At 42.9% G+C, this 24,582-nt stretch overlaps 2 protein-coding genes across 6 annotated transcripts in view; one reads left to right on the top strand and one right to left on the bottom strand.

Annotated features, from left to right (window-relative positions):
- The window catches only part of elfn2b (extracellular leucine-rich repeat and fibronectin type III domain containing 2b), a 52,276-nt gene extending 28,452 nt beyond the window's left edge, over positions 1-23,824 (top strand). The window contains exon 2 of the mRNA XM_083566233.1: positions 20,708-23,824. Coding sequence (XP_083422359.1) covers positions 20,941-23,658 — 2,718 coding nt within the window. The 5' untranslated portion in view covers positions 20,708-20,940 and the 3' untranslated portion in view covers positions 23,659-23,824. The remainder of the gene's footprint in view (positions 1-20,707) is intronic.
- Positions 348-9,445, bottom strand: LOC310740435 (N-lysine methyltransferase KMT5A-A-like). 5 transcript variants are annotated; one of them, XM_083567136.1, is made up of 7 exons: positions 7,895-9,445; positions 7,599-7,761; positions 7,295-7,484; positions 7,130-7,189; positions 6,915-6,986; positions 5,799-5,891; positions 5,169-5,299 (listed from the first exon to the last, which is right to left on the bottom strand). In XM_083567136.1, the coding sequence occupies exons 1-7, from the start codon at positions 8,010-8,012 to the stop codon at positions 5,294-5,296; spliced, it is 702 nt and encodes a 233-aa protein (XP_083423262.1). In that variant the 5' UTR covers positions 8,013-9,445; the 3' UTR covers positions 5,169-5,293. The 5 variants fall into 5 exon arrangements, with proteins under 5 accessions (XP_083423261.1, XP_083423262.1, XP_083423264.1 ...); XM_083567137.1 differs by lacking the exon at positions 5,169-5,299 and adding an exon at positions 5,513-5,533; XM_083567135.1 differs by lacking the exons at positions 5,169-5,299; positions 5,799-5,891; positions 6,915-6,986; ... (2 more) ...; positions 7,599-7,761; positions 7,895-9,445 and adding exons at positions 348-1,237; positions 1,544-1,585; positions 1,689-1,784; ... (1 more) ...; positions 4,182-4,252; positions 4,385-4,592.
- Positions 23,825-24,582: the final 758 nt, after the last annotated feature.

Below are 24,582 nucleotides of genomic sequence, written 5' to 3'. Positions count from 1 at the left end.
GTGTGTGTGTGTGTGTGTAACACTGTTGACAGTAAAGGTCGGTCATGTGGTGCAATCAGCTTAGAACCTCCAGGAAAACAAAATGCAGGGACACACACAGGGGCATGAACTCTCTCTCTCTCTCTCTCTCTCTCTCTCTCTCTCTCTCTTCCCTTCTCTCTCTCTCTCTCTCTCTCTCCCCCTCTTCCTCTCTTTCTCTCTCTCTCTCTCTTCTCTTCCCTTGTCTCTCTCTCTCTCTCTCTCTTCTCTTCCCTTGTCTCTCTCTCTGTCTCTCTCTCTGTCTCTCTCTCTGTCTCTCTCTCTGTCTCTCTCTCTGTCTCTCTCTCTGTCTCTCTCTCTGTCTCTCTCTCTGTCTCTCTCTCTGTCTCTCTCTCTGTCTCTCTCACACACACACACACACACACACACACACACACACACACACACACACACACACACACACACACACACACACACACACACACACACACACACACACACACACACACAGGTTTTTATGTATTAGGTGGACTTTGACTGGGAAACAAGTTGTACCATGGTTTAAAGGTACCCACCTTTCCCCTTGTGCTACAGTGATGCTATAAATATAAAAAAATCCAATCAGCTCTGAGCAAAACAGATTTCACTTCAGAATTCCTTTACACAAATTTAAACTCTTTATACAAAGACCTGACATTATGGTTGTATACAAGGACCTGCTGGGAATGTCCCGCCTTCTGACAAAAGTAGTGTTTGTAAGGACATACCTGCTTTATCAGGACATAGGTTTAACAATACACAAACAAGACATCACACCGTATTAGAGGGACATGCATGTTTTATTAGCCCTCAAACATACACAAACGTGACAGCATGGTGCACTATCAAGACTTCAGTGACTTAAAAGAACAAGTCCTTTCCTTAACTAGAAGAACAATTTTAAGTACAACGTGGTACTTAAATAAACAAAACATTATTTATCTGCCTACGTCATATAGGCAAAATTTTGTGAAAATAAAACGGTATTATTTACGGCTTGTTTTCCTTTTAAAAGTTATTCCCTTGTTTCTGACAAAATCACGTATATTTTGGGCTGTGCGGCCTGCAAGCACAGGATCCTCAGCAGACTTGCACTGCAGACACTCTGACATGGTGGCCAGTTTTCCTTTGGTTATATGACTCTTGAAATGTTTCATTACTGCCATTTCCTCACGTTTAGTCCAGTGTTTTCTGGACTTCTTTTTAAAGTTTTCAGTCCCTGCAAACATATTCATAAACAAAAACAAAAAAAAACATTTAAAATAAAATCTGATAACCAAGATGTTTAGATATTTGAATTTTTGGTTCATGGTGAAATCTCCAAAAAGCTCAGTGTTATAGAAAGCATGCAGAGAGATAGGTATACAAAAGAATTACGTAAAGACACTTAAACTAATTTAAAATTAGGAAAATTGTAAAGCTTATTATAAAAACTACAGTAGACTCCCTCACTGCTACGCTCCTTATTGCTTATAAATATATTTAAAAAATTATAACCTAAAAAAAAAAAAAATGCAGTGCAAACCTCCAGCATTGTCCTCTTTTGGCGTCTGATTGCTTCGTGTCCCTGTAAAAAAGTCATCATTCAGAGTACATTAGCAGTGTTGGCTGATCATGACCAAAAATAATGGTGCATATTAAACATGGTTAGAACAGGTTAGAAAACCTACTGATCTGGGCTGGTGTCTTCATGGAAGCATCCAAATTCTCAGCTTCAGCCCCACTCTCAGTGTCACTTCCATCACTGCCATCAATGTTGAGTTTATCTTAAAAGCAAATGCAAAAATTAATACTACAGTATGTTTAATTTGTAACAAAGCTCATCGATTTGAATTATACAAAAAGATGTTCACTAATTTATTATGATGCCTTAATACTAGCCTGATTCTACACAGGACATATTAAGGACTCATCATTTTACAATTTAAATGCATACCTTCAATTTCAATGTCATCAAGTGATTTGCCTTGAAGATCAGGAAGACAACCTTTTTCCATAGCTAGCAGGAGGTTTGAAATTTTAGCTAGCTGGGTTGTAGCTTCTGGGAGCCTGTAGTATTCACGATGTACACGAATATCATGTCCCAAAAAGTCAGCAACTTGGTCCAATTCATTATTTTTCAAGTTAAGAATTTGAGAGAGAGTTGCAACATGTTTACGCAAATGTGTTGATCTAAGATGTTCTGGATTTTGAGCACCACACTGGGATGCATAGAGTCTTAGGCAGTCCTGGCCCCTGTAATGACTTTGGCACTTGGGTCTCGCAAACAAGAAGCAGTTTTCATTCAGTACCTCACATTCCTTTCTTTTACTGAGCAACAGTGTCAGTGCATCCACCATGTGTGGTGTAAGAAGGACAGCGACTTTTCGTCCCCTTTTACCCCTGATCTCAACTCTGCTGAAGTGGTTGCAAAGTTTTTGTTCAAATTTGGAAAGGCCCATTGCAACATCCTTATGAAGAAGAGCGTTATCTCTGTCCTGGAAGCTTTTTACTAGCATTTTTGATACTTCCCCAGCACGTCTTCGGTTAAACAAAATTATTCTTGCAAGGGTGGTTTTAGCAAGCTCTGCATAACTTTGTGTTGATGGCTCTTTGCTCATGTTTTCAAATGATGTATCAGCAGTTGTCTCAAGGTGTTTGTGAAGAAGCTGAACATCATGAGTAAATGGCAGAGTCAATGGCTTGTTAAATTTTGCTTCACTGAGTGTGCTTAAAGCATTGTGGGAAATGAGCTCTGACCACTTTCTGGTATACAGTTTTTTAAATGTCTCGGTTGACTTGATTAGCTCTTCATCCTCTGCCATTAAAGCTCTACAATGCAAGATCTCACAAACCTTTTGTAAAGTATGACCCAATTTTAATGCTAGGCTTGGAGTTTGGTAACAGTTCCTTTCTTCATCATAGCCAGACACAGTCTTGACAGCTTGAACAACATTTGGAAAGTTGGCAGGTTTTACAGCTTCCTCAAGGCTTTGTATGCAAGACTTACTGCGCAGAGTTAATAAAAATCTTCCAATTTCACGAAGCTTCTGACGAATATATTCATGCTTGGTGGTGTCATTTCCATGTTTATTGAAAAAAGACTGTGCTAGTTGAAGGATGCAAAAGTCATTTCGTACTAAAGAGGCAACCTCATCTTGCTTCATTACACTGAGGAGCTTCCATACCCCTGGAGATATCTGTTGTGGAAATGTAGACTCTGCCATGGCTGCCAAACCCAAAACCCTGGTCCTACCCTGGTGTTCCCCGAGATTTCCTGGCTTTAAAGAACATCTTTTTACGTGCCGCCATAGGTCTTTACGAACAAACATCGCTTTGCAGTACATGCAATGCGTAAACTCTTTGGAAACACAAGTTCTGGTTGGTCGTCTTCTTACTTTGAGCATCCCAGTTCCTTTCTTTACCACATCAAAATTATGCTGATAGTTGCCCTTGTTCCTAAGTTTCTCCAGAAGTACTTTACGTTCTTTTGAGTTCTTTGGCAATGACAGTGCTTTTGCAACTTTACCTTCTGCCATATGCGTTTTCAAATGGCGAGAGATTTTTGACTGTGGTTTCCCACATATGTAACAGTAGTTTTTCTTATTTTCTGAACAAGAAATTACAGATGACTGCAGACACTCATCAGCTATAGCCACTTTATCAACCATTAATGATTCCTCAATATCTCCATGTAAAACACTTTCACCAACTGCCTCTTCTACTTCCAAATGAGTTTTGCTTAAAGGTGTACCAGGGACTGCATTTGAAATAATTAAGCTGTCTGATCCACTGCCTGATGCAGCAACATTTGATTTTCTTTGAGTTTCTGACACTTGCTTAACCAGAACTTTCCCTGAAAGATTATCTGAGCATTGTGCGAAACTTGCTTCATCAGACTCTGAATCAGTCAACTGTTCCTCATAAAGTAAATCAGGATCTTCACAAGAGTCTTTTCTGGTCTTTAAACACATTTTGCCCTTGTTTGCAACATCAGGAATCTTGGGATGGATAGCCAACTCTACTGAACTCTCAGATTCCCTGCCTGAATCTGGTACATACTCCTCATCTGACAGTGACTCATCTTCATCAGAACTTATGCCCTAGTACCAGAAAACAAATTATTATAAACTTCTGCTTTAAAATTGACTATAGTTTATGAAACAATGTAGAAATGTGCTTACCCGTGTTAGTGATTCTTTCTTAATTCCTCCAAGTTTAGCAAAGCAGGACTTGTGCCAAAAACCAGAGCAGACTAGAAGAGAGAGTGAACTAAATAAGCAAGCACTGGAGGACAGAATCACTACCTTGAAACAGTGAACTATTTGCACAAACCACACTAGTTATAAATTAATTACCATATTAAAATATAAGGTTTATTACTGACCTTTGCATCTTAGACCAATCCATTTGTGTGACACAGATCCAACACAGGCAACACACTTGTTAATGCTCGAAACAGATGCAAGTACCATTTTATGTTTACAATTCTGTGAAAAGTATTACCAGAACAGCCAATTAACATCATAATCAAATCTATATGTTTAAGAACATTGGACATTTTCACAAATTAAACAAATATAGTTAAAAAAAAAAAAAAAAACTAATTCTTAATTTAAAGGGTTTACTCGAGACTTAATAAGAGGTATGTGTAAGCACTAAAAGCTCAGGTTGATAATAGCGAGGTTTTTGTATATTCTACTGAAAAGTGTGACTGATTTATGATATACAAATTATCAATATAAACCTGTCATTTCCTTTTTGTTTAAGAACTGTTTGGGTTATTGTAAGATACAGTACATACCTAAAAAATAAACCAATCATAATATTTAACAGAACTTATGACAAAAATAATGTCTATCAGGCAATTCACAAAGTTCTGGCAATCTGAAAATAGGCATAACAAAATGCTTTTATATAGACCTGTCCAGGGATATTTTAATGGCTAATACCTCCATTTAGGCTGGACACAAACCAATAAGATTTTCAAACCATTTTTGGTTATAACATACATTAAGCTTAACTAATGTTTAAAATTTACCCTCACATTCTACTGACTATCTGATGTACAGACAGCAGCAAAATATTAAAAGTATTCCAAAAATCAGACAGTGTAAGCCTGGCTGTAGTTTCTTATATACATATAATATAATTAACACCCATCATTAACAATACTATAATATTTGGGTCACTTTTGTACTCATGATATACAGTCACCCAGGTCACATCTGCTATGTGGTGCTTCTATAACAAACCCTAACCTCTGAGGGATGAGGAAGTACAATAGTCAGTAAGTCTACATCTATAAGATGCAAATTTAAGTGAAATTAATCTAATAAAGTATATGGTGCACATACAATAACTTTATAAAGTGAAGTCCCTCGAGACCAGGTTTCTGTCAGACACTATACACACAGCTCTGATGTACATTCACCATCACATTACAACAAGGTACAACACATCTGCTATGTGGTGCTTCTATAACAAACCCTTACCTCTGAGGGATGAGAAGGTACAATAGTCAGTAAGTCTACATCTATAAGATGCAAATTTAAGTGAAATTAATCTAATAAAGTATACGGTGCTCATACAATAACTTTATAAAATGAAGTCCCTCGAGACCAGGTTTCTGTCAGACACTATACACACAGCTCTGATGTACATTCACTATCACATTACAACAATGTCCCCATATACCCAGTGTACTGCTAAACCATGTCTGTTACATACACACGCCAATAAACACAAAACACTGCAACATTTTGGGAATAATTAATCAGAATATGATTTTTATAAATTACCTTTTCTGACTCTTCTCTTGGATCAGCAGCCTCCGACTTATCTACCGCAGCCCCCTGCACTGCTGTAACATCTTTCATATTTTCAGCTACGTTCTAAAAACAGAAACAAGAGATCTTTCATTTCACATTTGTTATATACATTCAGTAACATTGATCACCATCTCAACCCAAGACACATTTATTTCAAAAGATACATAAAACTAAGTTTTTACACAAAACATTTCATTTAAAACAGATTGATATGTTTAAGAATATTTAAATTAAAAAAAGCATTTGGATCATCAGCAATTGTATTTGTTAACGATCGCAAACAGTGTCTTAGTATTAGGCCGACATACTAGGTTTTGCAGAACCGCTAGTTATACAAATGATTACGTATCAACCTGTTTCCGTGAAAATTCCGGTAGTTTCCACCAAGATTGAACCAACAAATATTCCTTTTTTAATTATTATTAGAGCAACAACAATCTGCCACTTTCTTTACCATTGCATTTCACAGATACTCTATAGGGTCTATGTCAGGCTTTTGGGGAATGAATTTAAGTGCACTGTATATACAGTATATTAGCAAAGTGCAACGTATATATAGTATATTATTTACACCCATATATTTAACACCCAGCAAGAACATTGATTCCTTATCTATACTATAATATTTGGGTCACTTTTGTACTCATGATATACAATCACCCAGGTCACATCTGCTATGTGGTGCTTCTATAACAAACCCTAACCTCTGAGGGATGAGGATTTACAATAGTCAGTAAGTCTACATCTATAAGATGCAAATTTAAGTGAAATTAATCTAATAAAGTATACGGTGCACATACAATAACTTTATAAAGTGAAGTCCCTCGAGACCAGGTTTCTGTCAGACACTATACACACAGCTGCTGATGTACATTCACTATCACATTACAACAAGGTCCCCATATACCCAGTGTACTGCTAAACCATGTCTGTTACATACACACGCCAATAAACACAAAACACATGTAAATCACTAAAGCCCTGATATACAATAAAACAGGTTTTAGCCATACACACTACATACAGATTCATAAGATATAATAAGAGCTCAATATAATTTCACAACTGTAAATAAGTATATATTACCTGTTTACTGAGTTCGACGATTGCCAGGGTGTCTGCTGTTGCAAGGTTGAAGGGTTCTGCCTCAGAAACAGCCTAAAAACAAATTAAGATGCATGTATTAGACTATAACCATCATTAGATTTCAGTATTTTATAATATTGGTCATCTTCCACCTCTTTCACTGACCACAGGATAGATGGTGCTGTGGCAGTTTGATTTATATTCATTGTCCTTACCTCAAATGGTGCTGTAGTAGTCATTTCTGGTGGTGGCAACTTGTGTTTTTCAGCTGCAACCTAAAAAGATGTTATAAGAAGCTAAAACCTTGGAAATATAAATAGATAAAAGTAACATGTAATGATCTATTGTATCTACATGTATAAGCACAGCCTCAATAATACCTTGCTTCTCCAAGGCCAATCAGAATCACCATAGTTGTATGTAATTTCTTCACCAGGGTTAATGTTCCTAGTTGCAAATAAACACAGATGAGGCTTTCCCTCTACACTAATGGTTTTCATTTTGCTGTTTGGATTGATGTCATCATTGACAAGTCTCCCAAGGGAACCATCTTCTATGGTAGCATCCACACTGGAGCATGAAATAAAAAACATTTTATAAATGCAAAAAAAATGTTGGAAACACTACCCATTATTATGTTCTAATCAAATGCATTATATACAGACAATACAATATTATACATACCATAAGAGTCTACCATTGAACTTGAATTCAAACATGAATACTTTTAGGGCATCATGATATAATTTCTGCCTCCGATCACATTCAGGTTTGCTTATTAGTTGTCCTCTGTATTCCAAAAGAAAATCTCCCTTATCAAAAGGGACTGAACTGAATACTCCACGCCCTGAATAAGAAAAAAGATGAAATATTAATCCAGTCGTGAACTTCACACCAGTTTTATCCTGATGCCCTGCCTGTTAATAAAAGCAGTCTAGGTCAAAAGGAACATAGGATGGCATGTGTGAATGGACCCTTACCTTTATCTGAATTTATATATTTCACATCGAGTCCAGGTTTGTCTTTCCCAGCAGATGTGTAATACGCCATCTCCTGCTTTGGATTTTCTTTTCTCCTTCTGCGCTTCATCTCAGCCATGTTAAAATGATGCTGTTCTTCCCCACAGAAATGAGTGTTTATTTAAGTTAAAACCTTAAATTGTAAATATAAGTGGTATTTATGTAAAACATGTCCAGTGATGAAACATGGGGCAATGCTGAGGAGAGCTGGGATTTAGACTCTCCATCACACTGACACGCAGAGATATCAGGCTTCTGATGTGTTCATTTTGCTTTACTCCTGACTACAGTATTACTAAGTTGTGAGTGAAGAGTATCAGGGGTTATTTACACCCTCACAGTGATACAGCAGTGTTTACACACTGTACCATTATCTCTATCTTACACTCAGACCCTCACCACCGCTCCAAACTCAGCCATGTAACTCCCGCGCCGCACGCACTCAGCTGTTTCCAGTCGCACGCGCTAACCGGAAGTGATGTTCTAGCGACATTAAATAGCATGCAGCCTTATAATAAATAAAATATAGTAAATAAAAGTAGTTCTGAGTTGTTTATAAGCAGTCCAGGTGCTGTGTGTCCAGCAGCTCACCTTACAACACTGCACGCGCTCTGTGACCGGAGCGAAAGCGTTTAAAGAGCCGCGAGGATGCGCGCGCGGCTATCAGCTAGCGGCTATCAGCTAGCGGCTATCAGCACTGACTATTATTAGCTAGCATCCATGCTAACGTACAAACATGTCCCCTTCATTTTAATTCGGCCAAACGCACTAAGCTCGAATTTATACAGTGCGCATTCGGTACAAGATTTATAAGTAATTAGTTATTCAACTCCGGTTTTAAAAATAAACATTGATAATAATGTTGCTAACTAGCCAGCTTTAATTTATGCCTTCTTAAGGCTAAATTCACCCCAATCTCCAGATTCCAATGAAATATTTCTTACAATATTAATGTACAACAAGGAACCGAGCTCTTGAAATATATCAATAGTCTATTAATTAAGTTTATGAACTTAATAATCATACCTGGCTTTTAAAGGGCTGGATAATGGCCGTTTAATGTGTTGGCAAACCGAGTCTAGTGAAACTCCGCCCTTAAAAGGAACACGTAGGATAATTGACGTAGCTCTCAGCCAATCAGAGAACAAAAAATTGGCAATCAGCGCTAGCCAATCAGAAGGCTCAAATTTTCACACATGTGTAAACGGATTGCAGTACCGGCTCCGGGCTACAGGGGCGCACTATGAAATTCCAAAGTTACACTGTGTTAAGTCAGTTTCAGGTGTTTGTGGTATAAATGGACATGGACTGAAATTTTGAATTTCAGCTCCTCTAGTATAGATATATACAGCCACAGTGCGGGAATTATGAGGACACCTGTCCTGTCCCCATAATCCCAAATGTCCCCGTAATGTCGGTACGTAATCAGGTCAAATGTCCACATAAACCACAAAAACCAACACACACACACACACACACACACACACACACACACACAGTGAGTGTATAATAGAATCTGCATGTATTATTTGTAGATCACAGCATCATCTGAGTATAAACACACTGCAGGTGACTTTCTCCAATTACACCTTCTTCTAAATCTTTTACTTCTCTCTGTGTTGTACTGTTTCCTTCTCTCTCTCTCTCTCTCTCTCTCTCTCTCTCTCTCTCTCTCTCTCTCTCTCTCTCTCTCTCTCACTCACACCCACACACACACACACACACTTGTTGTTAGTGAAGTTCACACATTTCCACATGTTCATCAGTAGAGCTGAGAAGGTGAGACAGATGTAAAGCTGTGAGTTCTTTGCTTTTTCAGTATCGTTTTAAGAAAATTGCTCCACTGAAAGCAGAGAAACGAGCCCTGCATCATCTCACATCATCTCGCTCTGTTACTGAGTTACTGTGGAAGCTTTAGATGTTAGATATGAAATAAAACAATAAACACACTCCTCTGGTGTCAAACCCTCAACCCTGATCCTCTGTGAATCTCTCAGCAGGGTTTTTAGTCTTTATTGCTCTTTCTGTTCCTCATTTTCTGGTTCTGCTGCTCTCCTGCTGTTTTTTGGTTCTTGCTGGGTTCCTCTCCAGGCTCTTTTAAGTGTAAATGTGTTTGTCAGAGCTCTCACTAATGAAGCTCCAACCTTTAATTAGCAAAAGCTTGGAGCTGCTTTAGACTGTGTGTGTGTGTGTGTGTGTGTGTGTGTGTGTGTGTGTGTGTGTGTGTGTGTTCCTGTGTGTGAGTCAGTGTGTGTATGTTTGTCTGTACAGTTTTACTGTTGAAATTTACTGTCTTACAGCACACACGCATGACACTTGCGGGTCGCTCACACTTACTGCTCACACTTCTCACACTCACACTGCTTACACTTATGGCTCACACATACACTGCTCACACTCACGGGTTTACACTCACACTGCTCACACTCACACTGCTCACACACACACTGCTCACACTCACACTGCTCACACACACACTGCTCACACTCACACTGCTCACACTGCTCTGAGATGTGCATGTGTATAAGATGTGTGAGACATGCGTGAGACTTTTTTGACGTGTGTGTAAGACGTGATATGTGACAGATGTGTGTAAGATGTGTGTAAGACGTGTAATGTTTGTGAGAGGTGTGTGCTGTCTGTGAGACTTGGGTAATATGTTAACTGCATTTTGTAAATGATGATTTCATTAAGGGGGAAAAAAGTGTTCAAACCGACCGGCCCTGTGTGAGAGAGAGATTTCTTAACTTTAACTTAAGTAGTAGCTTTCTGATAGTGACGTATGCTAAAACATCTCAAAAGGCAATTTAAATGTATCAGCCTGGAAAGGGTTATGATGTCATACCAACAGTGAAATTTGGTGGTGGTGGTGGTGGTGTGATGATCTGGGGCTGCTTTACAGCTGATCTGAATCATTTAAATGCAAAATAATAAAAAACAAAATCACTTTTTCACAGCACTGTGTGTTGCTCCTTAGCAGTGTATCTACAGAGTGATAATCAGTGTTGTGCTCATTACTAAAAAATAGGAACTAGTTACAGTTACTCGTTACTTCATTCAAAAAGTAACTCCGTTACTGTGTTGATTATTTGCACCAAAAATTAATGCGTTACTGTTAAAAGTTACTTTTTAGTTCCTTTTTTAAAGAATCTTCTTTAATGTTCTCATTAATGCTCTTTTATGTGTTATAATCTACACAAACACAAAACTGACTTAAACACAGAGTCATTTTTAAACACTATTATATTAAAGTCAGAGCAGCACACACTGAATATATCACAAGGATTTCTGACATAAACAACAAAACAAGCTGAATAATAGATTCACAATCAAACACTAAAGTGGCTTCTGCTGTTGTGTTGAGCTCTTAAACATGTTCCTTTCACAGCTGAAGTATGAGAACACAACACCGGGTTAGCGCATAGCTTCTAGCTCCTCAGGCATGGAGTTTCTGGAGGAGCTTCAGCAGATTGGAGTTGCTGTTTATCGCAGTAGATACGAGCTTCGAACCAGAAACACACAACTTACATTTGACTTAAAAGTTTTTGTCTTTATGCTCAACTAAAGTGTAATAATGATCATATTTCCACTTTGAGAAACTCGTCTTGCTCTCGCCTCGACTCGCCATTACTGCTGCACAGACCTGAATAAACAGAGACACGCCCACTGTGCGTCTTCTTCCTGTTTACAGTGGTTCATCCACCAATCCTAACGGGTAACAAACCACACGCTAACGGAGTTACTTTATTTAAAAACTAACGCGTTACAGTATTAATTACTGTCAAAAGTAAATTTGTTACAGTAACGTGTTAATGCCCAACACTGCTTATAAACAGATTACCAGACTGATCCTCCAGATCTTTTTCCCACCTGAGGATGGTGAGGCCCTTTAATCCTCAGGTGTGACATGAGAAACCAAAGTGAGCTGCGAGATGCCAATCAGCTCAAACATCTAATTGAGCTGTTTCTCACAGAGTGCAGGCATGCAGAAGATCTCAGGAGAACCATTACACAGTGAGGTGTTTATCGCACCTCACTCTCTCGCTTTCTCTCACTCTGTGCGTGTGTGTGTGTCTGTGTGTGTGTGTGTGTGTGTGTGTGTGTGTGTGTCTGTGTCTGTGTGTATGTATGCCTCTGTGTGTATTTGTGTGTGTGTGTGTGTGTGTGTGTGTGTGTATGCCTCTGTGTGTGTGTGTGTGTGTGTGTGTGTGTGTGTGTGTGTGTGTGTGTGTGTATGCCTCTGTGTGTGTGTGTGTGTGTGTGTGTGTGCGCGGTGTGTGTGTGTCTGTGTCTGTGTGTGTGTATGCCTCTGTGTGTGTGTGTATGTGTGTGTGTGTGTGTGTGTGTATGCCTCTGTGTGTGTGTGTGTGTGTGTGTGTATGCCTCTGTGTGTGTGTGTGTGTGTGTGCGCGGTGTGTGTGTGTCTGTGTCTGTGTGTGTGTATGCCTCTGTGTGTGTGTGTATGTGTGTGTGTGTGTGTGTGTGTGTGTGTGTGTGTGTGTGTGTGTGTGTATGCCTCTGTGTGTGTGTGTGTGTGTGTGTGTGTGTATATGCCTCTGTGTGTGTGTGTGTGTGTGTGTATGCCTCTGTGTGTGTGTATGCCTCTGTATGTGTGTGTGTGTATGCCTCTGTGTATATGTGTGTGTGTGTGTGTGTGTGTGTCTATGCCTCTGTATGTGTGTGTGTATGCCTCTGTGTATATGTGTGTGTGTGTGTGTGTGTGTGTGTGTATGCCTCTGTGTGTGTGTGTGTGTGTGTGTGTATGCCTCTGTGTGTGTGTGTGTGTGTGTGTGTGTGTGTGTGTATGCCTCTGTGTGTGTGTGTGTGTGTGTGTGTGTGTGTGTGTGTGTGTGTGTGTGTATGCCTCTGTGTGTGTGTGTGTGTGTGTGTGTGTGTGTGTGTATGCCTCTGTGTATATGTGTGTGTGTGTGTGTGTGTATGCCTCTGTGTGTGTGTGTGTGTGTGTGTGTATGCCTCTGTGTGTGTGTGTGTGTGTGTGTGTGTATGCCTCTGTGTGTGTGTGTGTGTGTGTGTGTGTATGCCTCTGTGTATATGTGTGTGTGTGTGTGTGTGTGTGTGTGTGTATGCCTTTTGTATGTGTGTGTGTATGCCTCTGTGTATATGTGTGTGTGTGTGTGTGTGTGTGTGTGTATGCCTCTGTGTATATGTGTGTGTGTGTGTGTGTGTGTGTGTGTATGCCTCTGTATGTGTGTGTGTATGCCTCTGTGTATATGTGTGTGTGTGTGTGTATGTGTGTGTGTGTGTGTGTGTGTGTGTGTGTGTGTGTATGCCTCTGTGTGTGTGTGTGTGTGTGTGTGTGTGTGTGTGTGTGTGTATGCCTCTGTGTGTGTGTGTGTGTGTGTGTGTGTGTGTGTATGCCTCTGTGTGTTTGTGTGTGTGTGTGTGTGTGTGTGTGTGATGACCAGAGTCTCAATGCTGAGCTTTAATGATTCCTTCACTTCAGAATGCACCCTGAACATGACGATGATGGTCTTTTATCTGTCTTCGTTACTGGATGTCAGTCTGAGAGGAAAAAGAAAATGAGGCCAGTTTGATGTATAATTAATTTCTCCAGTGGTGGAAAACCATCCCTCAGCGTCTCACTGGGTTCCTCAGCCTCTGTCCTGCAGCCAGTTTTACTCCAATTCAGTGTTGTCATATTTTAGATGATAAACCTCACACTGCCATTTTTGAATGTGTAAAGGAATTTGTGTGTGTGAGTGTGAGTATGTGTGAGTGTGACTGTGTGTGTGAGTGTGTGTGAGTGTGTAAAAATCAGAATCGGTTCCTTCACACAGGATGAACGAGTTGTTAGATGTTGCTGCTTGTCCTCCTTCTCTATGTTTTCATCCTAATGCCTGGAGACACACACCGACCCAGATAACTAAAACACACACACACACACACACACACACACACACACACACACACACACACACACACACACTGTTTTCATAATTTTGTGTTTTAAGTAATATTTAATTAAAATGTTGATGATTCAGTTACACAGTGTGTGTGTGTGTGTGTGTGTGTATGTGTGTGTGTGTGTGTGTGTGTGTGTGTGTGTGTGTGTGTGTGTGTGAGTCCTTCTTTTTCCTGTGTTTTCTTTTTTTTGCAGTGTGAATGCAGAATGCAGAGTGTAGTAGTGGGGGGGGGGGGGGGGGGGGGTGTAGTAGTAGGTGGTGTTTGTAGTGGGTGGTGTAGTAGTGGGGGGTAGTAGTAGTGTGGGGTAGTAGTAGGTGGTGTTTGTAGTGGGTGGTGTAGTAGTGGGGGGTAGTAGTAGGTGGTGTTTGTAGTGGGTGGTGTAGTAGTGGGGGGTAGTAGTAGTAGTGGATGGTGTTTGTAGTGGGTGGTGTAGTAGTGGGGGGGGTAGTAGTAGTAGTAGGTGGTGTTTGTGGTGGGTGGTGTAGTAGTGGAGGGGTAGTAGTAGTAGTAGGTGGTGTTTGTGGTGGGTGGTGTAGTAGTGGGTGGTGTAGTAGTGGGGGGGTAGTAGTAGTAGTAGGTGGTGTTTGTAGTGGGGGCGGTAGTAGTAGGGGGGGGTAGTAGTGGGTGGGTGGTGTTTGTAGTGGGTGGTATATTAGTGGGTGGTGTTGTAGTGGGGGGGTAGTAGTAGTTGTAGGTTTTGTTTGTAGTGGGTGGTGTAGTAGTGGGGGGTAGTAGTAGTAGTAGTAGGTTTTGTTTGTAGTGGGTGGTGTAGTAGTGGGGGGTAGTAGTAGTGGGTGGTGTAGTAGTGGGTGGTGTAGTAGTGGGGGGTAGTAGTAGTAAAGTACTTGGTGTTTGTAGTGGGTGGATTAGTAGTGGGGGGTAGTAGTAGTGGGTGGGGTAGTAGTGGGGGGTAGTAGTAGTAGTAGGTTTTGTTTGTAGTGGGTGGTGTAGTAGTGGAGGGGTAGTAGTAGTGGGTGGTGTAGTAGTGGGGGGTAGTTGTAGTAGTGGGTGGTGTAGTAGTGGAGGGGTAATAGTAGTGGGTGGTGTAATAGTGGGGGGTAGTTGTAGTAGTAGGTGGTGTTTGTAGTGGGGGGTAGTAGTAGTGGGTGGTGTAGTAGTGGGGGGGGTAGTAGTAGTAGGTGGTGTTTGTAATGGGGGTAGTAGTAGAGTGGGTGGTGTAGTAGTGGATGGTGTAGTAGTGGGGGGTAGTGGTAGTAGTAGGTGGTGTTTGTAGTGGGTGGATTAGTAGTGGGGGTAGTAGTAGTGGGTGGTGTAGTAGTGGGTGGTGTTTGTAGTGGGTGGTGTAGTAGTGGGTGGTGTTTGTAGTGGGTGGTAGTGTAGTGGGTGGGTGTAGTAGTGGCGGTTAGTAGTGGTTGGTGTATTAGTGGGTGGTGGTGTAGTGGGCAGGTGTAGTAGTGGGGGGGAGTAGTAGTGGGTGGTGGTGTAGTGGGTGGGTGTGGTACTGGGGGGTAGTAGTGGGGAGTGTAGTAGTGAGCAGGTGTAGTAGTGGGGGGAGTAGTAGTGGGTGGTGGTGAAGTGGGGGGTGTAGTAGTGGGTGGGTGTAGTAGTGGATGGTGGTGTAGTGGGGGTAGTAGTGCGGGGTGTAGCAGTAGGTGGTGGTGTAGTGGGGAGTGTAGTAGTGGGGGGGGTGTAGTAGTAGGTGGTGTTTGTAGTGGGTGGTGTAGTAGTGGGGGGTAGTAGTAGTGTGGGGTAGTAGTAGGTGGTGTTTGTAGTGGGTGGTGTAGTAGTGGGGGGTAGTAGTAGTGTGGGGTAGTAGTAGGTGGTGTTTGTAGTGGGTGGTGTAGTAGTGGGGGGTAGTAGTAGTAGTGGATGGTGTTTGTAGTGGGTGGTGTAGTAGTGGGGGGGGTGTAGTAGTAGTAGTAGGTGGTGTTTGTGGTGGGTGGTGTAGTAGTGGAGGGGTAGTAGTAGTAGTAGGTGGTGTTTGTGGTGGGTGGTGTAGCAGTGGGTGGTGTAGTAGTGGGGGGGGTAGTAGTAGTAGTAGGTGGTGTTTGTAGTGGGGGCGGTAGTAGTGGGGGGGGTAGTAGTGGGTGGGTGGTGTTTGTAGTGGGTGGTATATTAGTGGGTGGTGTAGTAGTGGGGGGGTAGTAGTAGTAGTAGGTTTTGTTTGTAGTGGGTGGTGTAGTAGTGGGGGGTAGTAGTAGTAGTAGTAGTAGGTTTTGTTTGTAGTGGGTGGTGTAGTAGTGGGGGGTAGTAGTAGTGGGTGGTGTAGTAGTGGGTGGTGTAGTAGTGGGGGGAAGTAGTAGTAAAGTACTTGGTGTTTGTAGTGGGTGGATTAGTAGTGGGGGGTAGTAGTAGTGGGTGGGGTAGTAGTGGGGGGTAGTAGTAGTAGTAGGTTTTGTTTGTAGTGGGTGGTGTAGTAGTAGAGGGGTAGTAGTAGTGGGTGGTGTAGTAGTGGGGGGTAGTCGTAGTAGTAGGTGGTGTTTGTAGTGGGGGGTAGTAGTAGTGGGTGGTGTAGTAGTGGGGGGGGGTAGTAGTAGTAGGTGGTGTTTGTAATGGGGGGTAGTAGTAGTGTGGGCGGTGTAGTAGTGGATGGTGTAGTAGTGTGGGGTAGTGGTAGTAGTAGGTGGTGTTTGTAGTGGGTGGATTAGTAGTGGGGGTAGTAGTAGTGGGTGGTGTAGTAGTGGGTGGTGTTTGTAGTGGGTGGTGTAGTAGTGGGTGGTGTTTGTAGTGGGGGGCAGTAGTAGTGGGTGGTGTAGTAGTGGGGGGTAGTAGAAGTGGGTGGTGTTTGTAGTGGGTGGTGTAGTAGTGGGGGTAGTAGTAGTGGGGGGTGTAGTAGTGGGTGGTGTAGTAGTGGGGGGTAGTAGTAGTGGGTGGTGTTTGTAGTGGGTGGTGTAGTAGTGGGGGTAGTAGTAGTGGGTGGTGTTTGTAGTGGGTGGTGTAGTAGTGGAGGGGGGGTAGTAGTAGTGGGTGGTGTTTGTAGTGGGTGGTGTAGTAGTGGGGGGGGTAGTAGTGGGTGGTGTAGTAGTAGTGGGTGGTGTTTATAGTGGGTGGTGTAGTGTTGGGGGTAATGGGTTTTAGAAGTCGATGTGAAACCTGTAATTACGTTTGCTACAAAGCCCTGAGTTCTCCACCTGATCCACATCACAAACTCACTACATTCACACACACACACACACACACACACACACACACACACACACACACACACACACACACACACACACACACACACACATCGAGTTCTCCACCTGATCCACATCACAAACTCACTACATTCACACACACACACACACACACACACACACACACACACACACACACACACACACACACACACACACACACACCGAGTTCTCCACCTGATCCACATCACAAACTTAACACACACACACACACACACACACACACACACACACACACACACACACACACACACACACACACACATTGAGTTCTCCACCTGATCCACATCACAAACTCACTACATTCACACACACACACACACACACACACACACACACACACACACACACACACACATCGAGTTCTCCACCTGATCCACATCACAAACTCACTACATTCACACACACACACACACACACACACACACACACACACACACACACACACACACACACACACACACACACACACATCGAGTTCTCCACCTGATCCACATCACAAACTCACTACATTCACACACACACACACACACACACACACACACACACACACACACACACACACACACACCGAGTTCTCCACCTGATCCACATCACAAACTTAACACACACACACACACACACACACACACACACACACACACACACACACACACACACACACACACACATTGAGTTCTCCACCTGATCCACATCACAAACTCACTACATTCACACACACACACACACACACACACACACACACACACACACACACACACACACACACACACACACACCGAGTTCTCCACCTGATCCACATCACAAACTTAACACACACACACACACACACACACACACACACACACACACACACACACACACACACACACACACACACACACCTAAATCCTTTATGTAGGATGTACCCTGGCTGTGTTTCTGCAGGGGATCACTGATACTGGGTGTTAACAGGAAATGGGTCACACTGCTGCACTGTCCTCTAGTCTGACCTCATTTCCTGTCCTGCTCTTCTCACTTCCTCAGACACAGTTTAATTCAGCCCCCCACTACAGCATTTTAACTACTGTGTGTGTGTGTGTGTGTGTGTGTGTGTGTGTGTGTGTGTGTGTGTGTGTGTGTGTGTGTGTGTGTGTGTGAGATCTACTCTCATGGGTGATGTGCTGTCCAGGATTATACTACACAACCATAAACAGGGTCAGCGCCCACACACACACACACACACACACACACACACACACACACACACACACACACACACAGAGAGAGAGAGAGAGAAACCTGTGGTTTCTCTCTCTCTTTCTGTAAGTATGACATTTTGACTTCATTTACTCATTCAGCACTTGGTGCTACAGTGGAGTTAACCTCAGGTTAGGGGTATGCGTGTGTGTGTGTGCGTTAGTGTGTTTTGTGTGTGTGTGTGTGTGTGTGTGTGTGTGTGTGTGTGTGTGTGTGTGTGTGTGTGTGCACGTTAGTGTGTTTTTTGTGTGTTTGTGTGTGTGTGTGTGTGTGTGCGTGCGTGCATTAGTGTGTTCTGTGTGTGTGTGTGTGTGTGTTTGTGTGTGTGTGCGTTAGTGTCTTTCGTGTGTGTGTGTGTGTGTGTGTGTGTGTTAGTGTCTTTTGTGTGTGTGTGTGTGTGTGTGTGTGTGTGTGTGTGTGTGTGCACTTCAGTTGTCAAGGAGAACAGTGTTTCTGTGTTTGACTCATAAACCAAACAATTTCAGTGCAAAAAACTACACACACAAGTATTCATCTACACACACAAGTACACACACACAGCTAAACAACTACACACACACACACACACACACACACACACACACACACACACACACACAATTACACAACTCTATACAACTACACACAGCTACACAAATAGCCACAACTACACACACACACACACACACACACACACACACACAATTACACAACTCTATACAACTACACACAGCTACACAAATAGCCACAACTACACACACACACACACACACACACACACACACACACACACACACACACACGTTTTCACAAGGCAGTAATGCAAAACTGTTTGAATGTACCTGGGGCAATGTCAGGAAAAACAGATAAAATGTGGACGGTTTTTTTTTGTGTGTGTGTGTGTGTGTGTGTGTGTGTGTGTGTGTGTGTGTGTGTGTGGGAGGAAGGTGAGAAACATACCTTTTATGGATGTCATCATTAGCATCAGCTCAGCACGTTTCTGTTCTTTCTGCTCAAGATGCGAAGCTGATCATTGCTCTGGATTTCTATAAAGGATAAAGGAGGAACTGAGTGATTGTGCATGTCTACATTAGTGAGCCTATCAAGGATCAGAGTGAATCAGACTGGAGCTTGAGAAGTTTATCACCAGCATCAGAGAGACAGTGATCAACTGGGACCCACAATCTTAACAAGATCACATTTGATCACATCAGATCAGATGTATGGTTTACAGGTATTGAGCAGGAATTGAACAGAAAGCTCTGGATTTGTAACATGCTGATGATGGTGATGATGCTGATGATGGTGGTAATGGTGATCGTTTTAAATGTATAACAGAAGGGTAGAAAACTGATTTAGATATTTATATATATAAAAAAGTGTTTCTAATATAAAAAGCTTTTAGAAAAATGTATCAGATTCATTTATTTTTTTGCTTCTCAATCTCCAGTTTTGTCAGTGTCTCTTTGGGAAGCGCCTCGTCGTGTTTCTGAGCCTCGGCCCTAATTAAACCTCCTATTTTGGCCTCACTATGTGGAACACGGAACCAGTTCACATCTCCTGTGGCCATAAAGACAAGGAGAGTGCGAGCAGAAGAACCTCCCGTAAAGACATAAAAGCCAGAGATCTGAGACAATATTACACTGTCCCAAATCACACCGTATAGGTCATCTTATTTCCTTTTTTGTTTTCAGATGAAGTGTTTGAACATTCTTCATTTCAATTCGTTTTTTGAGGAACATCTATACTCTCAGAACCAACACACAAAGCTGTGTGTGGACTTTGTTCCAGTTTCAGTTCTGAGCAAAACAGAACTTGTTACTTAGTGGATTGATGGATCTTTTCAGTGGATCTTCAGTGCATTGAGGATGATTGTGGTGTATGGGATAGAATTGGGTGTGTGTGACAGAGGAAATGACCTTGTTCCATCTGGTGATTAATGACGTGTGTCATGTCTGAAAGTCCTCCCGAGTTCTGGATCATGGTGAGAAACAGGTGGCACAGAAAGATGGATGAGCCCCATTTAGCAAACACCTTGTTTGACTTACCTGCCAAACACATCCGAATATAATTAGGGCAAATGAAAGTTAAAGGCGAGGTAGCGCAGCCTGTGTAATTTCATTATTTACAGAAAATAAATATGAGAATATGACAACAGACACGTCCTTAACAAGTCCTGAACAACGGTGTTATTACAGAACATCGATCGCATTCAGCACGATAAAATCCTTCTCCAGGCAGGCAGAGTGATTGGGAGTGAGTGGGGATCAGTGAAGTGACTCTTTTGGGAGTAAAGTGCTGCTCCATATTTATGAGATACATTACTGTGCCTTCATACAGTGAGCACAATGCAATTTTTATTTTTTATAAATAAATAAGCAGCTGTGACGGTTTAAAAATTCCGGCTGTTGTCTGGACTTAAGAATAATGAAGACTGCTTTGCTATTTTCCACTATTTACACTCTGTTCTTTTCTTTTCTCTCTACAGGTTCTCGTGAGAAGCTCACTCCAAACCAGGATCTGAATATCCCATGAGGACACGATGTGGCAGTCTAATGAGAGTCAGTACTGCAATCCTACTGAAAAATCAGATTATGTGGCGAATGTGTTAGAGCTTATGGCATGCCCACGGCAGTGACTGTACACAACGAGCGCCTACTTCCAACTGCCTGTTTTATGGACTAGAGACTCTCCACTCCTTTTTCACAATTTCTCCTCATCATGAAGACGAAGTCATACGCCCCATCCTCTCCTAGCATCACCCTCCTGCTCTTACATTCTTTTCTCCTGCTGTTTTTAGCACCAGATCTGGTGTGTGGTGACTGCTGGCTCATCGAAGGGGATAAGGGCTACGTTTGGCTGGCTATCTGCAGTCAGAACCAGCCGCCGTATGAGACAATTCCACAGCACATCAACAACACAGTGCAAGACTTACGGCTCAACGAGAACAAGCTCAAGGCAATATTCTTCTCCTCACTGAGCCGCTTTACCAACTTGACAGACCTCAACCTGACCAAGAACGAGATCTCCTACATTGAGGATGGTGCATTCGCTGGCCAGGCTAACCTCCAGATGCTGCAGCTGGGCTACAACAAACTGACCAACCTGACAGAGGGCATGCTGCGAGGTCTTGGACGCATACAGTGCCTCTTCCTGCAGCATAATCTTATCGAGGTTATCGCCACAAATGCCTTCTGGGAATGCCCCAGCCTCAGCAGCTTGGACCTGTCCTCTAACAAATTGGCTCGTTTAGACCCATCAACATTCAGAGTATTGGGAAGGTTGATGGTGTGTGAGCTTGCAGGGAACCCTTTTCACTGTGGCTGTGATCTCTATAGCTTCCTCGTTTGGCTCGAGGCGTTCAACAACGTCACACACACCTACGATCGACTTCAGTGCGAGACTCCACGAGAGCTTTTTGGCTACCCATTGCTAAGTCCTGAAGGAGGACCAGGTCGAAGTGCTCTCAACATCCTTGCCTCCATGTGCAGAGATGGCGTGTTTATTCCAGGGATGACTTCATTGCCACCAGATTTGGAGTCCTCAGGCATGGGGCCTGATATGTTTGATCGTATTGGACCATACCATCAGCCCACAACCTCATCCTCCTCTGAGAATATGTTTAGCCCTAGTATCTTACTTCAGCATGTATCCCTTTCTTCAGCATCCTTGCTTGTGCAGATCCCACGGCCCTACAGCAAGATGTACATTTTGGTGCAGTACAATCACAGCTTTGTTTCTGATGTGATGAATCTGAAAAATAAGAAGGAGTTGATTACATTGAACAAGCTCATGACTAACACCAACTACACTTTCTGTGTGGCCTCCATTCGCAACTCACAGCGTTTTAACCACACATGCCTTTCCTTTTCCACTCGGACTCCCACTACAGATGACTTGCTGCCCACCCCGTCCACTACTACACATTACATTATGACCATTGTGGGCTGCTTGTTTGGGATGCTGATTGTTCTTGGGTTGGTGTATTACTGCTTGAGGAGGCGTCGAAGGCAAGAAGAGAAAGAGAAATCCATTTGCGTGAAAAAGACTATCTTAGAAATGCGATATGGACCTGAAGTTGCAGCTGCAGCTGCCAACGATCCAACAGCAGTGCAGAAGCTCCATGATCAGGCCCACCATCAACATCACCATGGCAAGCTCCCCATGTCCTCCTCAAGTTTAGGCATGCTGGGTCATGGCCCTGGCAATACCAGTTCCTCACGTCTCTCCACCATTCCTCAAGTAGAAAAACTGGCCACAGCTTTCTCTGAGGCAGTGGCAACCAAGGGCAACTACATGGACATCAGGACTTCAGGAGCTGGAGATGATCGAGGGCGAGATGGATTAAGGCAGCCTATTAGAGCAGAAGATCTAATGGAGGAAGATGGAAGTGACCTGGGAGATGACTCAGATGATGATGATGATAGAGGGTCAGCATCAGAGATCTCCACTATTGCAATGGAAGTTGACAAGGTCAACCAGATCATTAATAACTGCATCGATGCACTTAAACTCGACTCTGTCGCAACTGCCGTGTCCTCTACTGTCACATCGAGTGGAAATCCCACCTCACCACCACCTAGTAGCACTTCCTCCATAACCAGGGGGCTAATTCCACTCTCACCTAGTGTCAGTAAAGCCTGCCATGTGCTGCCCTCCCCAAAAATCCCCCCTCCACCTCCTCTGCCTCTAACAACTGCCCTTTCTGAAAGGCCAGGGATCACAGGAGGAGGCTTTGTATCACCCCCTTATCGCCATCCTCCACCAGCCACGGCAGTGAGACCTATTCAAAGACAGATGAGTGCAGATGCAGCTGTGATCGTCAGCTCTGCAAAGAAGCATTGTGGCCCTGGGGGAAAAGCTCGGGTGTACAGCCTGGATGTGCCAGAACCACGCAGTCCTGATCCCTGCCAGTTTCCTGAGAAAAGCAGCCCAGTCCGGTGTGGGGAACCTCTGGATAGATTACCCTTAGTTGGTGGTGGTGGTGGTGGTGGCGCCGGTGTGGGATGTAACATGGATGGAGTCACAATGGACGGCATGAGTCTTCAGCAGCACCTGGAGGTACATCCAGACTTCCACTGTGCAGAGCATCGTCACTCGGTCCCTGCCCTTTACTATGAAGGCTCTCATGACTCCCCTGCACAAAGACCCTCATTCCTCAAACCCCTATCACGTGCCAAGAGAGACGCTGCTTCTTATTCTCAGCTCTCGCCCCACCAACACAACTACTCTGGGTACTCGTCCAGTCCAGAGTACTCCTCAGAGAACACTCTGAGAATCTGGGAGCGCTTCCGTCCATACAGAAAAGGTCCACGTGAAGAGTCCTGCTACATTACAGCCGGAAACGCACTGCGCAAGAAGGTCCAGTTCGCAAAGGGGGAGGACCTACATGACATCCTGGACTATTGGAAGGGTGTTTCAGCACAGCAAAAGCTGTGAAGCAGTCGGGATCGAATGTACCAGGCTTCTACAGGGCCTGAATCGATTCAAGATCCTCTGCGCAGATGTAGCCAGGAGGATGGCTAGTGTGTACAAAGCAAGGTTGAGTATGTCAGAGTCTGAGGACAAGTTGTACAGGATGAGTCAGAAAAGAGAAAGAGAAAAAGAAATGGAGAAAGAAAGAGAATCACAATACAGCCCACGTCTATGGTAGCATTAATTTAAATCTAATTTTAGACTCATTCGCTGAGGCAAACTCATGCTTCTAGTTGTTCCATAGGGCATCATCATTTGCTGTAAAACACTTGTGTTCACCTCACATTTATCTGTGAATCCATTGGTGGTGTCAATGGCGACCTCCGTATCTCGAGTTCTCATTCAGTAGTCCATCTCCCACGTGATTCGCAGCTACTGCATTCATTTCTCAATTAACCGTGTGTGTGTGTGTGTGTGTGTGTGTGTGTGTGTGTGTGTGTGTGTGTGTTTTCGGAGGCTGCACTGATTTTCTATACAGCTGCCAAAACCAGACTTTTTTATCTCTGTTACAGAGCTGCCAGATTTCCATTTCAATAGGATCTCAAAAAAGGGAGGATAAGCAAGAAGAAATGTAAAATCTGAAAAATAAACGAGTAGAAAGAGCCGAGAGATCTTCAGCAGTGTCAGGATCTTTTGGCAGATGCACGAACAAGATGACATTTAAATAAAGAAAATGTCAGGCAAATTCAGGTCAGGACCTGCACAATGTGTACAGGTGTGTTAACACAAAAAGAAAGAAAAAAAAGTGCATTCCCAGATCTTAATAAATACACACACAAAAAACAACTCCAGTCTAGATTCATCCCGTGATCAAACCCAGCTCCACCTCCTACAGCCCTGCATTCTCATCTTTTATTTAATGAAGGTCCAGTTTGATTACATTAATTA

The sequence above is a fragment of the Silurus aristotelis genome (genome assembly GCF_946808225.1).
Source record: "Silurus aristotelis genome assembly, chromosome: 17".
NCBI lineage: Eukaryota > Metazoa > Chordata > Actinopteri > Siluriformes > Siluridae > Silurus > Silurus aristotelis.
The sequence above is the reverse complement of the archived record's forward strand: the minus strand, read 5'-3'. Positions and strand labels throughout refer to the sequence as shown.

Excerpts from the sequence above, each read along its gene's own strand:
- LOC310740435 (XM_083567135.1), bottom strand. The coding sequence starts at position 4,472 with ATGGTACTTGCATCTGTTTCGAGCATTAACAAGTGTGTTGCCTGTGTT. Across the intron at positions 4,101-4,181 it reads AGAAAGAATCACTAACACGG|GGCATAAGTTCTGATGAAGA; the intron begins GTAAGCACATTT and ends TTCTGGTACTAG. Across the intron at positions 1,586-1,688 it reads GAAGACACCAGCCCAGATCA|GGACACGAAGCAATCAGACG; the intron begins GTAGGTTTTCTA and ends ACTTTTTTACAG.